Source organism: Staurois parvus, unplaced genomic scaffold (genome assembly GCF_062004578.1).
Source record: "Staurois parvus isolate SC_StPar_1 unplaced genomic scaffold, SC_StPar_1.0 ptg000020l, whole genome shotgun sequence".
NCBI classification, from domain to species: Eukaryota; Metazoa; Chordata; class Amphibia; order Anura; family Ranidae; genus Staurois; species Staurois parvus.
In genome coordinates this window covers 7802758-7827686 of record NW_028317816.1, presented here as the reverse complement: position 1 = coordinate 7827686, position 24929 = coordinate 7802758, and the positions used below count along the sequence as shown (strand labels likewise).

The 24929-nt window shown below is 43.3% G+C and overlaps 1 protein-coding gene across 3 annotated transcripts in view; it reads left to right on the top strand.

Moving 5' to 3' along the window:
- Positions 1-24929, top strand: part of BBS9 (Bardet-Biedl syndrome 9) — a 488277-nt gene that overhangs the window by 200562 nt on the left and 262786 nt on the right. For all 3 annotated transcript variants that reach the window (XM_089687164.1, XM_089687172.1, XM_089687155.1), the window contains exon 12: positions 6053-6106. In XM_089687164.1, coding sequence (XP_089543290.1) covers positions 6053-6106 — 54 coding nt within the window. The remainder of the gene's footprint in view (positions 1-6052; positions 6107-24929) is intronic.

Genomic DNA, 24929 nt, shown 5'->3' with positions numbered 1-24929 from the left:
CACAGGTGCCAGAAGTTGGTTGACTCCATGCAACACAGATGTACAGCAGTTCTCAGAAACAGTGCTTATACAACTAAATATTCATTAAGTGATTCAAAGGAAAGCAAAATCTTCAAACATTTTTCAGTTTATATAGTGAATGTTTGAGTTTGTAAAGAAGAATACAAACACTGCTATTTTTTTGAACAGCCTAATATTCACTTTTCTTTAATTTGTTTTAGAGGAACAACACAAATTTGATATATTTTTCTTCATGTTTTGATTTGGAATAGAGTGTGTAGTGTTCCCAATTCATTTGTGTGTATAGAAATAAAAGCTATTAGAAAGATTTTGAGCTTTATTCACTGTTTTCAACACACTATTATTTTGAACACAACTGTATATATATATATATATATATATATATGTATGTATATATATATATATATATATATATACACACATACACACACACTATATTGCCAAAAGTATTGGTCAGCCTGCCTTTATCTGCACATGAACTTTAATGGCATCCCAGTGTTAGTCCTACATCCCAAACTCGTTCATCCATGTCTTTATAGATTTTGCTTTGTGCACTGGTGCGCAGTCATGTTGGAACAGGAAGGGGCCATCCCTAAACTGTTCCCACAAAGTTGGGGCATGCAATTGTCCAAAATGTCTTGTTATGCTTAAGCCTTAAGAGTTCCCTTCTCTGGAACTAAGGGACCAAGCCCAACCCCTGAAAATAACCCCACACCATAATCCCCCCTCCACCAAACTTTACACTTAGCACAATGCAGTCAGGCAAGTACTGTTCTGCTGGCAGCTGCCAAACCCAGACACGTCCATCAGATTGCCAGACAGAGAAGCATGATTTGTCACTCCAGAGAACACTTCTCCACTGCTCTAGAGTCCAGTGGCGGTGTGCTTTACACCACTGCATTCAACACTTTGTATTGCACTTGGTGATGTAAGGCTTGCATGCAGCTGCTCGGCTATTGACTCTGCAGACAGTTGGCGACTTCTGCGCACTGTGCGCTTCAACATTGCACTGACCCTGTTCTGCCATTTTACGTGGCCTACCACTTCGTGCCTAAGTTGCTGTTGTTCCCAGTTGCTTCCACTTTGTTACAATACCAATAACAGTTGACCGTGGAATATTTAGTAGCAAGGACATTTCATGGATGGACTTATTGCACAGGTGGCAATTTGTCACGGTACCACGCTTGAATTCATTGAGCTCATTCTTTCACAAATGTTTTGTAGAAGCAATCTGCATGCCTAGGTGCTTGATTTTATACTCCTGTGGCCATGGAGGTGATTGGAATACCTGAATCCAATGATTTTGAGGGGTGTCCCAATACTTTTGGCAATATAGTTTGTGTGTGTATAAATCAAATTAATAACAGTTTAAATGTGTATACCTGAGACAAATCAAACTGACAAAAAAACATTATATTTTCCCTGTAAACTCTGATATTTTTAGGGTGAGTTTAGCTAAGTTGCTTCTGGTCATAACATCTCTTAAAGCTTAATTTAAGGGCTTAAGGGCTTAACTGTAGCAAAAGGCATTAAAATGTTGCAATTTGTGTTCTGAAAAAGAAAAGAATTTGCATAGACCTATAAGGGGGTATATTACTAGGAATATATCACAAATGCATCAATGTGTTAAAGTTCTTTTATCACAGCAAGGCTTAAGTTATTTTGGTGCATTTACATTTTCTTAAATGAAGATAAATGAATGCATTATAACACAATTTTAGCAAAACAATCACATTATGTTATCTTATCCAATGAAAATCATCATAATAATGAGAAGGAGCTTGGTGGGACATTGGGAAATGCTCCAACAACCCAAGGGTCTCTGTTTTTGACAGCCCTTGTGTAACCTTGCATGTCTGCTGCCCTTGATAAATGCAATATCATGTACATAAAAGGTTTTCACTGGTAATGTATTGCATATTTGCCATCCTTTTTGTATATTGAATTTGTTCAAGGACTTGTTGCAGTCTTCATAATTAAAATCTGGCTATTAGCCTCTCTTTAGAGTTTTAAAGTGTAACTATGAGCAACATTAAGATCTCTCATATAATGTAGTCTGTCAATAGCATTAACACAGATGTTTTTGTTTTTCAGAGTCCCCAGTATAACATAGTTTTATTACCTGTTAATCCTACCAGAAGTGACTTTATTTTTCCCCTTTCTGTAAAAGGGGTGACAACAATATTCATTCCACATTGAAATGATGCAGCAGCACTTTCACCCTGTGGGGAGGGGTAGTTTTGGATGAACTTGTAGTTTTAAGTGTTCTTTAAGCAGGTGATAAACAAACCTTAAAAAAAGTTTAAGCCATTAAAATAAAAGTCAATCACTGAAAGCATCACTGTTGGTGTTAAAGCAGTAGTAAACTTTCCCCTAACTATGCTGTTTTTTTTTTATAAGCCATATGTAAATGTATTACAACACATTCAAAATTTTATTTAACCCCCATTTTTATGTTTCTTACGTTTTTCCAGCTGTTTTAAATATCTTGCTTTCCAGGATAAGCCAGCTTTATATTAAGTATTGCCTTCTGAGTCCTCCTTGCAATTTTCCTCCACCCTTTTGGCTAGTCTTTTCTGTAATTCTCGCATGCGCATTGGTTTCTTAGCCAAGCCTTGTTATAGTTCTGGGATCACTATGGCAGCCATGCCCAGCTTATCATATGATGCAGCTCATCTCTGCTGCAGTATGCCATGAAAAGCTTATGACGTATATACCTCCTGTGACATTTTAGGTCACATGGGGTGTACCAAGAAATTCTCAATGAGACTGTAATCACAGTGCCGCAGAGAGCGGATATGCCAGTCACGGCATACATCTTAATGGACTGAAGGAACAGAGAGCATGCCAGGAATCAGGTTAAAGATAAGTATGCCCTGGTGACGTCAGTAAACACAACGGGACACATTACTAGAAAATGGAGCAAGTAATATGACAGTGTCATACAGCAATTTTTACTGTTTTTACTGATGATTAATATGTGCAAAAGTTATGGGGGAGAGTTTACCACCACTTTAAATGGTGTATCCCTACACCTGTACCTGAAACTTTGCTATGTAGATTGGCCTGTTAGAGGAAGTTAAAATAAATTATTTACTGACAGGATTAACAAGTAATACAATTGTTACTGGGGACTCTTGAACACAAACATTGCTTTGTTTAGGGTTATGGACAGACTACATCCAATACTTAATTTTTGATTTTGATCACAGTTTTACCATGGATTATTGCCTATAGCAGCTCCAAGTGAAAATATATTCAAGTATGTATAAACCATTAGGGTCTATTCTGCACTGAAAAAAAATTAACTATAATTTCATAATACTATTTTCTCTTACAATATAGCCAATAGATCTTGAATGAATGGTAAATTCAGTCCATAACGTGCTCAGAATCCAAAAGAGTCCTTTAAGAGCTCCAGTCCCTGGATTCGTGGATAAGGTGATAAAAGTAAGAATTGCGCACTCACCAAATGCGCAATTCAAATGCGCATTAACAGCTGATATTCCAGGGTCCTCATATGGATCAGGTCAGGTCTGGTCATAGAAAGCCCTCCGCCACCTGGTAGTGTACTCCACACTTAGAGGAAAAAGCCGTTCTGCAGATGTAAAGGACTCTCACCAGAGCCCAAAGAACAAAGGAGGCCAAATAGTGTGATACCAGATAGGTAAGGGGTGTTTATTCCCAAAAACACACAATATAGTATACAGGCAGAGGCAGGAAGGATACTGACCATACACTGAATATGTAAATAATGGATGGCCGCCGGGGCCCTCGTGGCGCCGGTCGGCGTGACGTCACACCGCTTGTAGCCGCTCCCTGACGCGTTTCGTGCGAAGGCACGTAGTCATAGGGGGTTTAGCTTACAGCAGCGGACGTCAGTGTAAGCCCTAAATAGGGAAAGTGGCGCATGCGCTGTAATCGCGCGCCATTTTCCCTTCAACATATGTCTCCGTATCGGGCGCCATTTTCATGTAGCCCGCCAAACAGCGCATGCGCAAGCGCTGTCAGCGCGGAGTAAGCAGCATAACAATGATCACCAGGGAAAAGGTGTGTAGCCCAGCAACCAGTGCACGGAGACGATAAATAGTAGTCTCAAGGGCAATTTAAACACCATCATTACCAGATTACTAATTATCATAGCAAAGTGATCATCAAGTGGACATCTTATCCAAAGCCTAGAGATTAATAAAAACGAACAGTATGCCCACAAATTAATCAGCATAATGATCAATGTGTTAATCAGCCATACGAAACCATTGGAGGGGAACGAATAAAAAAAAAAAAAAAAAAAAAAAAAAAAAAAAAAAAAAAAAAAAAAAAAAAAAAAAGAAAGCGGTTTCCCAGATGGAAACTAAATGGATTTATCAAATTGACTGTATGCGTCCTAAAGGACTTAACATAGACATGGACATTAACTGTTTCATTGACAACAGTTAGTGTCTTTTATTCCATTATCTCTCTTTTTACTCCATTATCTTATTGTCTTTTGCCCTTTTTTGGGTCATAGTGATATCATCATTTTTACATATATTTTTACATATTTTTATATATTATATATGAGGTGAAATGTTCCTCTATATAAATATATTTTATATGTGGTTTTAATTTGTTTTATAGTGTGTTTTTACTGTGTGATTTCACTCATGTTTTATATATGCATCATGTCATATGTATCATGTCATATGTTTCTGGTTTTTGGTATTTTGTATTAAAGAGTGTGGCATTAGCAATGACCACCAGATATAACCTCATTTTTAACTGGATCATTTGACATTTTTATAATGTTTTTCGTATGGCTGATTAACACATTGATCATTATGCTGATTAATTTGTGGGCATACTGTTCGTTTTTATTAATCTCTAGGCTTTGGATAAGATGTCCACTTGATGATCACTTTGCTATGATAATTAGTAATCTGGTAATGATGGTGTTTAAATTGCCCTTGAGACTACTATTTATCGTCTCCGTGCACTGGTTGCTGGGCTACACACCTTTCCCTGGTGATCATTGTTATGCTGCTTACTCCGCGCTGACAGCGCTTGCGCATGCGCTGTTTGGCGGGCTACATGAAAATGGCGCCCGATACGGAGACATATGTTGAAGGGAAAATGGCGCGCGATTACAGCGCATGCGCCACTTTCCCTATTTAGGGCTTACACTGACGTCCGCTGCTGTAAGCTAAACCCCCTATGACTACGTGCCTTCGCACGAAACGCGTCAGGGAGCGGCTACAAGCGGTGTGACGTCACGCCGACCGGCGCCACGAGGGCCCCGGCGGCCATCCATTATTTACATATTCAGTGTATGGTCAGTATCCTTCCTGCCTCTGCCTGTATACTATATTGTGTGTTTTTGGGAATAAACACCCCTTACCTATCTGGTATCACACTATTTGGCCTCCTTTGTTCTTTGGGCTCTGGTGAGAGTCCTTTACATCTGCAGAACGGCTTTTTCCTCTAAGTGTGGAGTACACTACCAGGTGGCGGAGGGCTTTCTATGACCAGACCTGACCAGATCCATATGAGGACCCTGGAATATCAGCTGTTAATGCGCATTTGAATTGCGCATTTGGTGAGTGCGCAATTCTTACTTTTATCACCTTATCCACGAATCCAGGGACTGGAGCTCTTAAAGGACTCTTTTGGATTCTGAGCACGTTATGGACTGAATTTACCATTTAGTCACCATTTGCACTATAATAGCACCTTTTATTGACTTATATTTATATTTATATTTAAGTATATAAGTATATTCATATAGATAGCGCTGCACCTCTCCCTTGTATACATTTCTATTGAGAAGGTTCATATGGTACCTCTTTGGTGTTCAGCTGCTGTTCTCTTCTTTTACACTTTGTGATTTTATATTAGTTGTTTTTAAGCGCTCACTTATTTTGAAATTTATTTTAGATCTTGAATGAAGTAGAAGTCAGTCTCCACCCCTCGTACATTCCTTTTATTACAGTTTTATCTTTTACAAAGTTATTTGCTTTATACTAATTTACAATGAATGGATTTTTTTCATCAGCAAGCTGTTGACATTGCTTTGGAGTCAGAAGCTGTCCCTTCCGTAACAGTTAAGGTATGGATTATATTTCAAAATTTGCTTATGATCTTTTCAGTGGTATTATGCAACACATTTTATTATTTTTTTTATTACACATTGTTGTAATATTTTCAAGCATTTTCACATATTCATTCAACAGGCAAGGCAACATGATAAATGACAAATCTTTTTTTTTTTTTAACAATTCTGTTAACTATTATTTACTACTAATACTATATTAATGACCTTGAAAAATGAGAATGAGAACAAAAGTGAAGTTTGCCTATAGTGGCCAGTCAGATTCCTAGTTTTATTTTCTCTTAGAATAAAGATGAATGCTTGTTCTTCATTATGGGAAACAGCCTAACGTTTGTTCCCTTTTTTTTTTCCTCACGGCTTTATAAGAAGCTCCTTATACACTTCTCAAAAAATTAAAGAAACGCTTTGAAAACACATCTCGATGGGGAAAAATATCATGCTGGATGTCTATACTGTTATGGACTGGGTAATGTGGTAGGAATGTAAGGATGCCCCACTGTTTGGTGGAAATGAAAATTATCAACATACAGAGGACTGAATTCAAAGACACCTCAAAAATCAAAGTAAAAAAATGATGCAGCAGGCTAGTCCAACTCAAAACGGTACTCAGTAGTTTGTATGGCCCCTGCGTGCTTGTATGCATGCCTGACCACATGGGGGCATGCTCCTATTGAGACAACGGATAGTGTCCTGGGGTATTTCTCCCAAATCTGGACCAGGACATCACTGAGCTCCTGGACAGTCTGAGGTGCAACCTGGCAGAGTTGGATGGACCGAAACATGACATCCCAGAGGTGTTCTATTGGATTTAGGTCAGGTGAGCGTGGGGGCCATTCAATGGTATCAATTCCTTCATCCTCCAGGAACTGCCTGCATACTCTTGCCACATGAGACCATGCATTTGTTGTGCACAGGAGAAACCCAGGACCCACTGCACCAGCATAGGGTCTGACAATGGGTCCAAGGATTTCATCCCGATACCTAATTGCAGTCAGGGTGCCATTGTCTAGCTTGTAGAGGTCTGTGCATCCCTCCATGGATATGCCTCCCCAGACTATCACTGACTCACCACCAAAACGGACATGCTGAACAATATTACAGGCAGCATAACTTTCTCCACGGCTTCTCCAAACCCTTTCACTTCTTTCACATGTGCTCAGAGTGAACCTGCTTTCATCTGTGAAAAGTACAGGGTGCCAGTGGTGGACCTGCCAATTCTGGTGTTCAATGGCAAATGCCAATCGAGCTTTGTGGTGCCGGGCAGTGAGCACAGGGCCCACTAGAGGACGTTGGGCCCTCAGACCACCCTCATTAAGTCTGCTTATGATTGTTTGGTCAGAGATATACACAAGTGGCCTGCTGGAGGTCATTTTATAGGGCTCTGGCAGTGCTCATCCTATTCCTCCTTGCACAAAGGAGCAGATATTGGTCCTGTTGATGGGTTAAGGACCTTCTATGACCCTGTCCAGCTCTCCTAGAATAACTGCCTGTTTCTTGGAATCTCCTGCATGCTCCTGAGACTATGCTGGGAGACACAGCAAACCTTCTGGCAATGGCACGTATGGGTGTGCCATCCTGGAGGAGTTGGACTGCCTGTGAAACCTTTGTAGGGTCTAGGTATCACCTCATGCTATTAGTAGTGACTCTGACCCTAGCCAAATGCAAAACTAGTAAAAACCTTCAGAGAAGATGAGTAGGAAAAAATGTCAGTGGCCTCCACCTGTAAAACCATTATTGTTTTGGGGGTCATCTCATTGTTGTCCATCTAGTGCACCTGTTGTTAATTTCATTAACACCAAAGCAGCTGAAACTGATTAACAACCCCCTCTTCTACTTAACTGACCAGATCAATATCCCAGGAGTTTAATTGACTTGATGCTATGCTCTGTTTAAAAAGTGTTCCTTTCATTTTTTTGAGCAGTGTATTTGATTGCCATACTTGATGCTTTGTCACTTGGCTTTAATTATTTTCTGGTTCAGCTAATGTTTGCTTATGGTAATTGCAAATGCATAAAGGCATACTTTCCATGTGAACATGATTGAGCATCCATTTGGGTAGGACCAGGTTGAGGAAGGAAAGACTTGTGCCTTGGTGGTGGAAGGGAGGCACAATTGGGGCAAGAGTCTCTAAAGATCCATGGTCTGGCGGTCTGATGACATCTGTATTAACTGTATGCTTTGGTGAAGCCTTTAAATACAGAATTAGAAAAAAAGAAACTAATAACTTTAGTTCCTTTATAAAAACATACAATTAGCAGAATAGAAGTTTGATCATTAATAGGTGATATGTTCTCACATGGAAGAACAAATTTTGTTTTTCATTATGTCAGTTAAAATCTGGCATTGTTTTCTCACACTTGCTATTACCAAATCACACTGCTTTAACCATGGTTGGCAGACAATTACTGTCTTTCTTGCGCATTTCAGTTCAGTCAGGGAAGGGAGAAACTTTGACATCTTTGCCTTGAGTGCCAGCAGACCATATTCCAGCACTGCTTTGGGGTAGAACTCTTGATTTTTAAATACTTGCTGGAACTTCATTGTATATCCAGCATGGAGTATTTGGTTTTTTTCCCCACATCTCCATCACTGTGATGTTCATTTTGTATCCTTTTCTTTTGTTAATTTTGAAAATTCAAATACAAAAAAATGTCAGTGAACAGCAACAGACATCTGGGAGAAATTAATTATAAATTCACTAACTCACCTGTATAGAGGCGTGGATCTCTGTATCCAAGGATAATTAAAGAGCAAAATGGTTAAATTCCGGGGTAGAGCCCTGGAAAAACGGTACTTAACTGATCCAGGCATTTAATTTAAACTACAAAAATTATTTATTGAATAAATATATTAAATATAAAAGTGAATGCAAACTTACAAAAATTAAACACTTCTACCTCTCACCCTTAAAATTGATAACCTCGGGCGTGGCCTGGCGCATGGAGCAGTAGCAGCGTCCCTGCTGAGCTCCCGAAATTCTGAAGGACCCTCTGCACACTGTCAGTGTGCAGAGGGTCCTTCAGAATTTCTAGAGTTAATGTGGTTACACCCCTTTAGCACCTGATGGATAAATGCATGCACTAGCTGTATGGATTTGAGCACAGGGATCTCTTGCCTGCTGAGCTCCCGACCCGGTCCTCCATAATGGGCACTTTCTCTCCCTCACGGGCTTCTGAATACACCCCACATGGGGAAGAACCATCTCCGGACCCCCCAGAGAGCAACGGGGAGCCAGTCCGGCGGCAGTATTATCCGGTTCCTCACTCGATCCGCGGCCGAGGCCTCGGGCGCCCCGGCCATCAAGATGGCATTGACACCTCTTCCCTCCTCGTCCCCTGTGGATACAGGACACCAGGCAGATGAAGGGCAGGTAAGCCCTTGGGGCTCTCTCTCTCTCCTCCTGGGGACTCTTCCCAACAAGCTCAGCAGGCCCAGGGCACACAGAGATCCCGCAGCCCCTCCCCAGCATCTCTCTGCTCTGAGGATGGCTGGGATCTGCAGTCCCACATGAAATCCCTGCACACCTACATCAAATCCCTTCCTACAAAGGCAGATTTTGAACAATATGTGAAACGTATTGAACACACATACTAACAGGAAATTTCTGATCTTAAGCAAGATATTTGTGTGCGTATGGAAGAGATTGAAAATACCGCTGAAGGCCTGTGTAATGCTTTACAAACTCACAAAGAAACCCTTAACTCCCATACGGTTCTTGTACAACAGCTCATGTACCAACAAGATGACATTGAGAATAGGAACCGCCGTAACAATATCCGTATCAGGGGTATACCCGAATCCATTGAACCTAAAGATTTGGCTGCGGCAGCTACCGCCATCTTCAATCAACTACTCCAGCAACCTAAAGACGCCTACATTGAGTTGGACCGCATACATCGCACGATGGGCCAAAGACATCCTGATCCATCTTTTGTCTGTGACACTCTCTGCAGGGTCCATTACTTTAAGGTCAAGGACGCCATTATGCGTGCGGCTAGCACGCAGGACACCATCCTATTCAACGAAGTACCGGTGATGCTCCTCCCTGATCTTTCCTGCCAGATTCTAGCTATGTGCAGGGCTCTGCGCCCTCTCACTCAGATGCTGCAAGAGAGGCATATCCGCTACCAGTGGCGGTTCCCGTTCCAGCTTCACGCCTCACAGAATGGTAAATCTGCCCAATTCCGCACCCTTGGGGACCTGCCTACATTTCTTGGTGTGTTTGAGCTGCCCCAGGTGTCCCTCCCGGACTGGGCCCTTCAACTTCTGACCCCAGGCCTCCCTCTCCCCTCTTCCTGGCAGCGGTCCAATCGCAAGAAGAAGAAGCGTTCCAGATCCTCCTCTCAACAGATCCCGGAGGAATGACCCCTTATCTACGTGAATTGGGAGGCCTCTCCCTTTACTCCTCTTTCTACAGTTTCTACACATTCTGATGGTTACCTCTGTTGGTTCAGTACCTTGTATTTGTGCCTGTTGGTTTTCTGTTTTTTTTTTTATAGGTTCTGAGGCTGTGGCCTGTGGCTAATCCTCGGGTATCGCCACTGCAGTTTTGCTGTGACGGGCGGGGATGCCTTTGGCCCTAGCCTTAGGAGCTTTGGGCCCTTCCTTGTTTGTTTTATCCACACCCCGTCTTTACCATACTTTGTTCATTTTTATTTGTTGGGGGCAGGGGCTTATTTTCTCATGCCTGTTTGAGGGATTATTGAATATGTTTTGTAGAGGGGGTCGCCCTTATTTATGGGTGACCTTCCTCACGTTACCATTTGCCTGTGGGAGACCTGGTTCGGGATCAGATACATGCACCTTTGACGTTCCCCTCCTAGGCCTTCAGTGTGCTGCGTAGTATTACACTGTATGTTTTTTTGACAGCTCTCCTGTTTAGTAGTTTTTCTTTCTCCTTTTTTCTCTTTTTATCTGTTCTTCTCTTGAATTCTCCTCCCTTTTTTTTTTCTCTGGGGTTAGGGGTGATTTGGCTGAGCTCTTTTGGTGTCACACTTTTTACCAATTTATTCCCCCACAGCCAAATATGACTCCGATAAAATTTTCTTCTATTAATTGTAGGGGCTTTAACACTCCGGAGAAGCGGAGCCAGATGCTCTACCATTTCCATAAATGTGGCAGGCATATCTTACTACTCCAGGAGACTCATTTTCGCTCTGATGGTATCCCAGTCCTCCACAATCGTTACTATAATCAGTGGTATCATAGTACTAATCCACAGACTAGGTCTAGGGGGGTGTCGGTAGCCTTTCATCATACCTTCGGCCCGGAAGTCTTGGACTCCCTAATTGATCCAACCGGTCGTTACCTCTTCCTTATATTGAAATACCAAGATTTTGTTTTTACAGTGGCAAACATCTACACTCCCAACCTAGATCAGGCTCCGTTTCTTACAGAGGTCCATTCCCAGCTGTCCGCTTTTAGGGGTTCCTGTATCATTGTCGGAGGGGACTTCAATGTAGCTCTCTCTCCAGATTTGGACACTTCAGCGGGTAAATCTTCTCTTTCCTTCTCGACCTCCTCAACTTAAGTCGCGCTTGCATGACTTACACCTAGTGGATGTCTGGCGTATCCAACATCCTTCGGAGCGAGACTGTAGCTTTTACTGTGCAGCTCATGCATCATACAGTCGTATAGACTATTTCTTTGTCTCACAGTCTTTGCTAGATTGCTCAACTTCATCCTCTCTCAGTCACTTCTTGTGGTCGGATCACGCTCCAATCCATCTTATGATTCAAGACAGGCCATCGTCTGTACACCGTTTTTCGTGGTGCCTGAACGACACCCTACTCAAAGATTCTCTCTGTATTGCGGAGATAGAGAAGACTATCCAGGACTTTATTTTGGATGACAAAATGGACACTATCGGCCCTTTTACTCAATGGGAGACCCTCAAATGTGTTCTTAGAGGGGTTCTCATTAAACATGGCTCTCGCCTAAAAAAGGCTCGTACGACGGAGATGCGTTGATTATTTTCGCTTATTGCACGTTTGGAACCGTCTCACAAACGTACGTTAGACCCAGTGCTTGCGGTAGACCTATCGAATGCTCGCAGAGATTTACTCCAACTTTTAGATTCCTCCTCCCTTATTGCGTGAGACAAAGCACCCAACACCTATTACTCTAACAAATATGGCCAACACTTGTCGCGTGTACTACATCCCCGTCCATCCCGTCGTCCGATTCAATACATCAAGGCGCCTGATAATTCTAAATTCTTCCACAATAAGGAAATCTGTTCTGCATTTGAGCGCTATTATTCTCAACTGTATAATCTCTCTTCAGCAAATCCTGATATCCCCCCCATTTCCTCCCTGCCAGCTATAGCTATGTCCCAATATATTGCGGAGATGGCGTTACCTGTCCTTGATGTCCAAGACGCTTTGGATCTAGAGGAGCCCTTCTCGGTTATAGAAGTTCTTGGAGCAATTAGGGCCCTGAAAAATGGTAAGTGCCCGGATCCAGACGGATTCACCCCTCGCTTCTACAAAACATTTGCCACCCAATTGGCTCCGCTTCTGGCCTGAGCGTTTAATATCATCGACGATTCGAATGTGCCTTCATCAGCCTTTCTGTCCGCTACCATTTAGTTTATCCCTAAGCCTGGTAAAAACCCTTCTCATTGCAGTAGCTATCGCCCGATCTACTTAACCTGGACGTTAAGCTTTTTGCTAAACTTTTAGCGAACCGTCTTTCCCCTTTTCTACCAACCTTGATCCATCACAACCAGGTCAGCTTTGTTCAGGGTCACGAAGCATGGAATAATACTTCCAAAACAAAACATCTTATCTCTTACATCAAACAGCATGGTTTAAAGGCTTGCCTACTCTCATTTGACGCTGAGAAGGCGTTAGATCGCGTCGACTGGCGCTTTCTCCATCTTATCTTGGAACAGATTGGTTTGGGCTCGCGGGCCCTCGCTCGGATTATGTCCCTCTACTCTTGCCCCTCAGCTTCTGTCCTGGTTAATGGTATGATTTCCTCGTCCTTTCCCATATCGAATGGGACCAGGCAAGGATGTCCCCTCTCACCTCTTCTCTTTGTTTTAGTAATGAAACATCTTGCACGAGCCATACGAGCTAACGATTCTATACTGGGCATACATACTTCCTCCACGCTCCACAAATTATCCTTATACGCTGACGACCTGCTAGTTTATGTTCAACAACCACTTGTCTCCCTCCCCAGTCTTTTCCACGAATTCCATAGATTCGGTTCCTTCAGTAACTTTAAACTTAATATCTCTAAAACGGAGACCCTCAATATTTCTCTACCTGCCCATGTACTGGCGAACCTTTGGCCTAATTTTTCCTTTCAATGGCGATCTAAGGCCATTACATACCTGGGGGTCCTGATTTCATCTGATTAATGCTTTATATTCTCTTAATTATTTACCCCTGCCTTCATGCATTCGAAAAGATTTGGCTACATGGGGCACTTCAGCCCTTCCCTGGTTCGGCCGTATCAACACCCTCAAGATGGATACCTTACCTAAGCTATTATACGTTTTTCAGACGGTACCGTTCACTGTCCCTAAGAGTTTTTTCCTCTCTTTATGCTCCCTTTCGATTCGATTTATTTGGCACTGTGGGTTTTCTAGGTTAAAGCATAGGTTACTTACTTACCCGAACCTTGAGGGCGGAGTGGGTTTGCTGGACTTTGAGCATTATTACAGAGCTGCGTTGCTGGCCCGGATGCTTGGTCGGTTTTCTAGACCTTTTCATAAAGCCTCTTGTATGATTGAACAAGATCTTTCTCAGGTGGATCTTCGGGCATTACCATGGGGGTATGATCGGGACTATCAGCGTTTTTTCCGCTGTGCTGCAGCTGTGGTATAAACGAGACATAGCTGCTGTCTTATCTTCCAATCCCTCTCCTTTGTCATCCCTATTTGATAACCCCACTCTTCCCCAAGGGTTGGGCTCCTCTATTATTGGATCCTTTACACGTGCCTCCTGGCCCGTAGCTCAGGACTTTCGGGTCTTCCACTCCTTCAAGGTGGGTCTAGGGATTGATTGACCACTCTACACCTATCCTCATTTTTCAAGCACTTACACTCTTCCTCCAACATCCTTCGTCCACTTTCTAAGATTGAACGGCTGTGCTCCCTCCCTGAACCACTGAGACTTGTCCTTGCCTCTCTCTATAAAGTGCTCCATAATGCTCTTTACTCTGAACTCCCTTCCTACACTAAGGCTTGGGCTCAAGACCTAGGTAGAGAGGTGTCAGAGGAGGAATGGTCCACGTCGTTCCACTTTACTCATAAATCGTCTATTTCTTGCTACTAACAAGAAAAGAATTTTAAGCTTCTTTCCCGATGGTACAGGGATCCCTTCTCCCTACACAAAATGTTTCCTTCTACACCTGATCTTTGTTGGCATTGTGATGGAGCTGTTGGTACACAGCTCCACATTTGGTGGGATTGTGATCGAATACAACCCTTTTGGCGGCAGGTCTTTGCTGTATATAACGAGATCTATGGGAAGTCCTTGGCCCCTTCTCCGGAAATTGCTCTTCTTTCTATATCACCGGGCTCATGGGCATCACAGAAGAAAAGTCTGTTGCGTTTCTTCCTGTCTGCAGCCCGCCAATTAATACCTCTCTTTTGGAAATTGGCTCCCCCCCCCCCCTCTCCCGATGTGGGTCTCCGTGCTTAATGATACCATGCGTATGGAGGAAATGCTAGTGTTTACCAATGATACCTATGATAAACATAAGCTGTTGTGGTTGGTTTGGCTTCATTTCTCCTCCTCTATGACTCTCTGTGATTTGTGTCCCCTGCTGCGTTCTAGTGGAGTTATGCCTTGTCCCCCCGACTCGATCTCATTTTGGCTTATCCGCTGGTTGGACCCTGTGGCGCATGCCGTGCTGTGTGCGGCAGGGTTGCTTCCTTGAGACACGCGTGGGCAGCTATCCCATTGCTGCTTACTGCTGTCCCTGTTCCCCACCCCCTTCTTTTTTCTTTCTTCTCCTTCGATACCCTTTCCACTGACCCCTTCTTTTCTTTTTCCTTCTGTTTCCCCCCCCCCCCTTTTTTTCCTCTCTCTTTCTCCTCAATTACGGTTTACCATCTTGGTTGTGTGGAGCTCTTTCATATTGGTCCATACATCTTGCCAGGGGATACCCCCCTGACCATCTTTTATGTTTTTCCTTCTTAATATGGCTTGTCGATTCTTTCCTCTTACTGTTATATTGCACTATTTTCATTTACCCACATGGATCATAACCACCTCCCCGTTTTTCTTTTGTTTATGTACTTGTACTTGTTTTTCATACTTCCTATTCTCTGTTTGTTAAATTTACGTAAAATAATAAAGACAAATTTGCCTTTAAATTTGACAATCTGTCCTGAATTGGGTTAAACCCAGCATTATGTTAGAAAGGTCACATTCATGAATAGTACTCAATATCTCCAGTCAAAAGGAATATTGCTGTCAAAATAATTTTGAAAATACCTAATGACTTTCAATAAAAAGAAAATATATTTCGTTTTTTTTAATGAAATGCTGCAGTTTATAAAGTTCAGTAAAGAAAAGGGTATATGAGGTTACTGTGAGTAAATGGAGGCATTTTGTAACATCAGCAAATACAAAAGGTGTTTATTTTCCACTACATACTTGTGTCTAAGGAAGGAGCTGTATATGAAGACAGATTGCAGTGATAACCAGTTAACAGAAAAGCTTAAAGTCACTGCTATCCTGGTCTAGGATTTGATTTATTCTGGAATTTAGCTGTAATCACCAATTTTAAAACTGCTTAAATCCTGTTGCTGTGCACCTTGACTAATGTCTGAACATTCTCAGGAAATAAAACACAGTTCGCTTTACCTTTTCTTCTTTGCAGGCTGTCACTGGGTCTAGAAAGCCAAAATGTCCTGCCAAAGGTTTACTACTGATAAATGCTGAAAGACTTAAATGTGCTCTGTAAATATACACTACCTTGTAATTTACAAAATAAGGAAATGTGATAGAGGGATTATGTTTCTGTTTTAACCACTTGCCCTCCAGAGGATTTACCCCCCTTCCTGACTAGGCCATTCTTTGCAATACGGCGCTGTGGTAATTTAACTAACTGTTGTGCAGTCATGCAATGCTGCACCTAAATGAAATTTATGTCATTTTTTTCCCACAAATTGAGCTTTCTATCGTCAGTATTTGATCGCCTCTGCGATTTTTTTTTTTTTGCGATATAAAAAAAAAATGACAGTTTTGAAGAAAACAACAACAAAATGTTTGACTTTTTGCTATAAAACATCCAGTAAAAAAATTAAAAAATCAAATTTCATCATAAATTTAGGCCAAAATGTATTCTGCTACATGTTTTTTCTAAAAAAAAATCTCAATACATGTAAATTAATTGGTTTACATGAAAGTTATAACTATATAAGTATAGAACCAGCGCCACGGAAATTGTATAAGACAACAGTAAGCTGCAGAACCTAACCTATAAACTTATAGGATATACAAAACTTAAAAAAAATATAGGTTGCGCTTAAATACATACAAAAGTGTAACAAAAAATGTGACAAAACAATAAAAAACAATATATTAAGTCAAAGTGAAATCCAGCAAAAAAGAAAAAGTCCAAAAGTTCAAATAATCAATAATGTCCAAAATAATTAATCACTAAGTGAATCCACCACAAAAAAGGTTAAATAAATCTCACCAGAGTAATATGCTGATTGTTGAAAAAACCAGCATATAGCACTTGTTATTCCAATCGCGGCAGAGGGTGTCCATCACCGGGTCCCGGCGGGTCATTACCCATCGAGTCCCGGTGATTACCGGTAATCACTGACAGATGGCACGGCTGCAGTGTTTACACTGCAGCTCTGCCATCTGTCAGTTCAGAGCACGCTGAACCTGAGAGAAGACTTTATCTCTTGGGATCAGCGTTTTCCTGTGAAGTACACACCCCCGTCCCCTAGTAAAACACTCCCCTCACATAGTTAACCCTTTCATTACATAAAAAATGTTAACCCCTTCCTCCCCAGTGCCATTAGTACAGTGTCAGTGTTTTTTTTTTTGCACTGATCACTGTATTGGTGTCATTGGGGATGTCAGTGACCCCAAGTCAGTTTCCCCCTAGTGTCAAAATATCCGCCGCAGTCCCACCATAAGTCGCTGATCACTGTCATAAATCGCTGATCACCGCCATTAGTCGCTGATCGCCGCCATTATTAGTATAATAAAAAAAAAAATCCCAGTATATTTCCCGCCCTTTGTAGACGCTATGACTTTCACGTAAACCAATTAATTTACACGTATTGGGATTTTTTTTTAGCAAAGACATGTCGCAGAATACATTTTGGCAGAAATGTAGGACTAAATTTGATTTTTACATTTGTTTACTGGACATGTTTTATAGCAAAAAGTCCAAAATATTGTTTTTTTTCTCAAAATTGTCAGCCTTTTTTTTTATAGTGCAAAAAATAAACGCACAGGCGATCAAATACCACCGAAAGAAAGCTCAATTTGTGGGAAAAAAAGGATGTAAATTTAATTTGGGTGCAGTGTTGCATGATCGCGCAATTTTCAGTTAAGGTAACGCAGCGACGTAACACAAACCGCTTCTGTAACTGCTTCCTGACCGCCCTATAGCAGAAATACTACTACAGGGCGGCATGGGTGTGCAAAATCACATATATATATATATATATATATATATATATATATATATATATATATATTGTGACAGTATGAACGGCAAAGTGATGGATGGACGATATGTGTCACCTCGCATGAGGTCATACTGTGAGGTGTAAGGTGGAGTCCACTCCGGGTTTTCGGGGCCACAATGGCAGAGGTGGTTCCGGACCGGAGTTTGTGCTCCACTGATGACCACCAACAGGTTGTATAAAGGAGGCAGGGCTGGAGCAAGGAGTTGCTCGTGGCCTGGGACTTCCCCCACTTTCTGAGGTATTCCCCCACTTTCAGAGGTATTCTGAGAGAGCTGTGTGTGTGTACTATACCTACAAGAAAAGGTTTGCTTTTGTTTTGTTTTGGGTGACAGGGAGAACCCCTTCACCTCTGAGAGAGGGGTGACAGGGAGAAGCCCTTCACCTCTTAGAGAGGAAATGTCTCCTGTTTAGTTAGTGCCTGGATGGCAAGGGTTTATTTTGATGTTTTGTTTATTTTGATATTTTTGCAAACCTTTTAAATAAAACTGACAACCAGTCAGATTTTGACGAAAGCCTGCTGTGCGGTCTACCTTTTTCCCAGGGAAGGAGATCCCCCACCTGAGCTAACCCCACATATGGTGGATTTGGCGGGCAACTTCCTGAGCAAGTGGGAAGATGGAGGAAATAATAAGAGCCTTGCTGCAGGCCAATGCAGCACAACGGGAGACAAATCGCCAGTTTACGGAGGCCCAACAAGCACAACATGAAGCCCAACAAGCACAACATGAAGCCCAACAAGCCGACCGAGAGCTCCTTAAGCAGGTGGCCCAACACCTATTAGAATTAAAGAAGGAATCTGCAGATCCGCTGCCAGTGGAGCAGAAAATGGCATGGGCCAGCTATGTTTTGCAGAAGATGACACCTGCGGATGACGTGGAGGCCTACCTCACAACTTTTGAAAGGGTTGCTGTTCGGGAAGGATGGAAAAAGGAGCAATGGGCAGGACTGCTTGCACCATTTTTGACAGGTGAATCCCAAAAAGCCTATTATGACCTGGAACCAGGGGATGCCCAGGACTATGAGAAACTGAAGGCTGAGGTCCTTGCACGCCTGGGCGTCACCATTGCAGTCCGGGCTCAGCGGGTGCATCAGTGGCATTACAGGGCTGACAAACCACCCAGATCTCAGATGTTCGATTTGATACATCTCTCCAAAAAGTGGCTCCAGCCAGAGGTATTGTCAGGCCCTCAGATTGTGGAGCGTGTGGTCATGGACCAATATTTACGTGCACTCCCTGCCACTTTGAGGAAGTGGGTCGGCCGTGGAGACCCTAAATCTGCAAACGAGCTGGTGGACCTGGTGGAGAGATATGCAGCTGCTGAGGACTTTTTTCACTCACCTGGGCCGTACCCCAATGTCACTAGGGGTGGAAAACTATCCGGAGGATCTGGTAAGACTGTTCCATGGGCCAAAGGCTCAGAAAAAAATGATAAGACTATTGATTCAGATAATAAGATGGTAGGCTTAGGGCCTAGAGACTGGCCAAATAGGTCAGGAAGGTCCCCAAAGCCATTTAGAGATCTAAGTACTGAACATATAATGTTATCGTTGTCATGCGTTAGGTCATATTGCTGCAAACTGTCCTTTAAATGATGAACCTATGCAATGTGAAAATGCTTATTTAGGAAAACGCATGTCTCTTTTTGCACAGGTGGTATGTACTGCAGCATGTCAGAAACGCATGGAAAAGCAAATGTGTGTGAGTGCAATTGATGAAAAGCCAGTAACTGCTCTGCTAGACTCGGGTAGTGTTGTGACCTTAGTTAAGAGTGATTTGGTAAACCCTGCAAGCTTACACCCTAGCACTATTGGGGTTATTTGTATTCTTGGTGATACACGTAATTACCAGACTGCTCTGGTGGAGATTGATACTCCCTGGGGCCCTGTGACCCATTCAGTGGGGGTGGTGCCCTCTCTGCTTCATGAAGCCATAGTGGGGAGAGATTTTCCCCATTTCTGGAGGTTATGGGACAAGGAGAGGTGTCCGGAGGACCGAGCTCCCCCTGCTGGGGAAACACCGGAAACTCCTGAACTCACTCCTGACCCCTTTGACTGCCGAGTGGAAGTGGAAACTGTGGGTGTGTCCGAGGAAGGTGTAGATCTTTTCCCTTTCTCTGTAATGGCTGGGGAGCAGGAGGAGTTGGATCCAACCCCAGACACTGAGGATATAGAACTAGAGATGATTGCTGGCTCTAGTGAGAGTAGACAGAATGTGGTGCCTGACCTAGAGGTCAGAAAAGAGGATTTTTGTACGGAACAGCTGAAAGATTCCACACTTAATAGAGCCTGTGAAAACATTAAAATAATTGATGGGGAACCAGTTGAAAATGATGTAGTGGTGTCTTTTCCCTACATGGCTCTTAACAATAACTTGCTGTATCAAGTGGTAAAGCAAGGGGAGGAGGTGGTAGAACAGTTAGTGGTCCCCAAACCCTTTCGCCGGATGGTACTAGACTTAGCCCATGGGCATATAATGGGGGGACACTTGGGGGTAGAGAAAACAAAGGAGAGGATAACCCAGAGATTCTTTTGGCCAGGCTTACATGGAGATGTCAAAGCGTATTGTGAGTCATGCCCGGAATGTCAATATTCTGCACCCTCACCCCATTTTCGCAGTCCGCTAGTACCTCTACCCTTAATTGAAGTACCGTTTGAAAGAGTGGGCATGGATCTGGTGGGTCCAGTAGTAAAGTCTGCCCGGGGCCATCAGCACATACTGGTGATACTTGACTATGCCACCCGGTATCCAGAAGCCATTCCCTTGCGTAATACCTCCGCTAAAACTATCGCCAAAGAGCTTGTCCGGGTGTTTAGTCGTGTAGGTATTCCAAAGGAGATATTAACGGATCAGGGCATGCCATTTATGTCTAGAGTTATGAAAGAACTATGCAAATTGTTCAAAATCTCCCATCTCCGTACCTCGGTCTACCACCCCCAAACCGATGGGCTTGTGGAGAGGTTTAACAAGACTCTTAAGAACATGTTAAAAAAGGTAGTAGACAAAGATGGGAGAAATTGGGATTTTTTGCTACCATATCTCATGTTTGCTATACGAGAAGTACCTCAGGCATCTACAGGATATTCACCTTTTGAATTACTGTATGGTAGACATCCCAGGGGATTGCTAGATGTTGCAAAAGAAACCTGGGAGACAGAGTCCACGCCCTATAGAAGTGTCATCGAGCATATCTCACAGATGTAGGATAGAATCGCAGCTGTCATGCCACTTGTTCAGGAACACATGGAGCAAGCCCAGGAGGTCCAGAGAAGGGTTTATAACCGGGGTGCCAGGATCCATACCTTCAACCCTGGGGATAGAGTGCTGGTGCTAGTCCCCACCGTGGAAAGTAAATTCCTCGCAAAGTGGCAAGGTCCCTTTGAAATTAGGGAGAAAGTGGGGGAAGTAAATTATAAAGTTTACCAGCCAGGGAAAAGGAAACCCGAAAAAATCTATCATGTTAATCTCTTAAAACCTTGGAAAGACAGGGAAAGTTTGTTGGCAGTACCAAGCCCCCAAAAGGACGTGGCCCCTCAGGTACCTATAACGGAAATTTTGTCAGTAGCCCAACAAAATGATGTTAAGGAGTTTGTGAGGAAAAATGGAGATTTCTTCTCTCACCTACCTGGACTGACGACGGTCATACAGCATGACATAGTTACCCAGCCAGGGGTCCGCGTAAATGTCAAGCCCTATAGAATACCCGAGGCCAGACGGGAAGCGGTGGCAAAGGAAATAAAGGACATGTTAGAGTTGGGAGTGATTGAGGAATCTCACAGTGAGTGGTCGAGTCCCATAGTGTTGGTCTCAAAACCAGATGGAACAATTCGTTTCTGTAATGATTTCAGGAAACTGAACAGTGTGTCTAAATTTGATGCGTACCCGATGCCTCGGGTGGATGAGCTCATTGACAGGTTGGGAACGGCTCGGTACATAACCACCTTAGATTTAACCAAAGGCTATTGGCAGATTCCTTTAACGGAAGCTGCAAAAGAAAAGACGGCATTCTCTACCCCCGAGGGGTCCTTTCAGTATAAGCGGATGCCGTTTGGTTTACATGGTGCTCCGGCATCATTCCAACGAATGATGGCCAAAATGCTAAGACCACATCGCCAATATGCAGCTGCCTATTTGGACGATGTCGTCATCCACAGTCCAGACTGGGAGTCTCATTTGTCCCGCTTGCAAGCGGTAGTAGATTCGCTGAGGGAAGCAGGTCTTACCGCCAACCGCAAAAAGTGTGCCATAGGCTTGGAGGAGGCCAAATATCTTGGCTACATTATTGGTCGAGGTCTCATTAGGCCTCAGATAAATAAAATTGAGGCAATTCAAAAGTGGCCCCAACCGGTAAATAAAAAGCAAGTCCGGGCATTTCTTGGGATCACAGGATACTACAGGCGGTTTATCCCCAATTTTGCCACCATTGCAGCCCCACTGACAGATCTGACAAAAGGTAGGGGGGTCATGATTAAGTGGAATCCTGAGGCGGAGACCGCATTTCAAAGGCTGAAACAAGCTCTCTGTGCCCAACCAGTGCTAGTGACCCCAGATTTCACAACAGAGTTTGTGGTACAGACTGATGCCTCTGACGTGGGACTAGGTGCTGTACTGTCCCAAATCAGAGATGGGGAGGAGCACCCTGTGGTCTTCCTAAGTAGAAAGCTCAACAAACATGAGAGAAACTATGTCATTGTGGAGAAGGAAGGTTTGGCCATCAAATGGGCCTTGGAGGCCCTGAAATATTACCTGTTAGGAAGACAGTTCAAGTTGGTTACTGATCATGCCCCGCTCAAATGGATGTGCGATAACCAGGAGAAAAATAGCCGAGTGACAAGGTGGTTTCTTGTGCTACAAGCGTTAAGATTTACGGTGGAACACAGAGCGGGGAAACTGCAAAGCAATGTAGATGCCCTCTCCCGGGTCCATTGCCTGGTTGGGACAGTTGCTCAGCCGCAGGGGCTTGAGCAGAGGGGGGGGGATATGTGACAGTATGAACGGCAAAGTGATGGATGGACGATATGTGTCACCTCACATGAGGTCATACTGTGAGGTGTAAGGTGGAGTCCACTCCGGGTTTTCGGGGCCACAATGGCAGAGGTGGTTCCGGACCGGAGTTTGTGCTCCACTGATGACCACCAACAGGTGGTATAAAGGAGGCAGGGCTGGAGCAAGGAGTTGCTCATGGCCTGGGACTCAGAGAGGTATTCTGAGAGAGCTGTGTGTGTGTACTATACCTACAAGAAAAGGTTTGCTTTTGTTTTGTTTTGGGTGACAGGGAGAAGCCCTTCACCTCTGAGAGAGGAAACGTCTCCTGTTTAGTTAGTGCCTGGATGGCAAGGGTTTATTTTGATGTTTTGTTTTCCCAGGGAAGGAGATCGCCCACCTGAGCTAACCCCACAATATATATATATATATATATATATATATATATATATACGTGATTCATGCTCCCGTGGTTTTCACGCACCTCCCAGATAGCGTCAGATTGCCCGTCAGTACATCAGTCATCACATTTAACCCCTTGATTGCCAGGAGCACGCTCTTGCACAATAAACCTCCATTGCTAGTATAGTGTCTGAACGGGTCAATATCTTTGATCAGATCAGCACTATACCAGCGTTTACAATAGTATAGCATCCCCAAAAATGCCGCGTTAGTGGGATCAGTCCCGGCACCTGCCAGCACCTGCGTTTAGCCCCTACGCTTAACCCCCCCCCCCTTCTCCCCCAGCAAGTGCAGTGTCAGTAGGTCACTGTCACTTGATACATTGCACACAAAACCGCAGTGTTCGCAGAATCAGGCCTGATCTCTGTTAGCACTTGCCGGTAAATTTTGATGACTCTCATATGCAGCAGTGCCAGTACTAGTGCCGCTCTACCTTTTGGTGAACTGGCGAGTGCCAGCGGTCTAGTACATCTTGGTCTTTCACATACCTCCTTGAATTTTGGAGCTGTTTTTCACAGAATATCTGTATGCGTTGATTGTGGATCAAAGCAATTTATATGCACAACAATTTATCGCCGCCAACCCAAATTCAAACCTTGCCAGACCATTTGCATGGAAACTCATTACGGTTTTCGAATTTACATTTTTTTTGGGCCTAACCCTCAACATGGGCATTACTAAAAGAAATGAATTGCGGTTGTATTGTTTCGCAGACCCGATTCATCATATGCCTGTGTTCTCTGCTGCCATGGCCAGGCATAGATATGAGAGTATAATGTGTTTTATGCATTTCAATGACAATACACTCTGTCATCCTCGGGGTGACCCTGAATTTGACCAGCTCCACAAAATTCAGCCCCTCGCAAATCACCTTAACCAAAAATTTGCAGATGTCTATACTCCCCAGCAAAACATCTGCGTGGAAGAGTCCCTCATTAATTTTTCTGGCAGCCTTGCATTCAAACAATTTCTCCCCTGCAAGCGTGCCAGATATGGGGTCAAGATGTAGAAGACCTGTGAGAGGACAACAGGCTATACTAATAAGTTTTGGATTAATGAGGGAAAAGATAGTCACGTGGAGCCCCCTGGATGCCCAGACTACATGGGGAGCAGTGGCAAGATAGTTTGGGACTTGGTGTCATTCTTTTTTCATATGGGGTAGCACTTATACATGGACAATTTTTATTCAAGCGTGCAACTATTTAGACATTTGTTCAATCTTGGAACTGGCGCTTGTGGCAAAGTGTGACCTAATGTGTGCCCACCATTAGAAGTGGGTGGATGCAGGGCGGTGTGGGCATACCACACACTTTTTCTGGCAGAGATTTCTTCTAATTTTTTCATTCAGTCCACAGGCTGCATACAAAAAAAAAAGAACATAGTATATATACCCAACAAAGACCAGCAAAGTACTTGTACATCACTGGACTTTGAATGGTTATACCAGGATGATGCCTACAGCTGCAGGCATAATCCTGGTATCATTTTTTTCAGCCGGCGATCGGCTTTCATGTAAAAGCAATCCTAGTGGCTAATTAGCTGTAGGATTGCTTTTACAAGCAGTGGGAGATGATGCCCCCTCTCCCCCGCTGCCTTCCACAGCCTTCTCAGGCAGTCTTGTGCCTTCAGGGGAACCTGAGAATGTAGCCGGTGTTTCTGCCAGCTGACCATAGAGCTGATTGGAGGCCAGAGTGGTG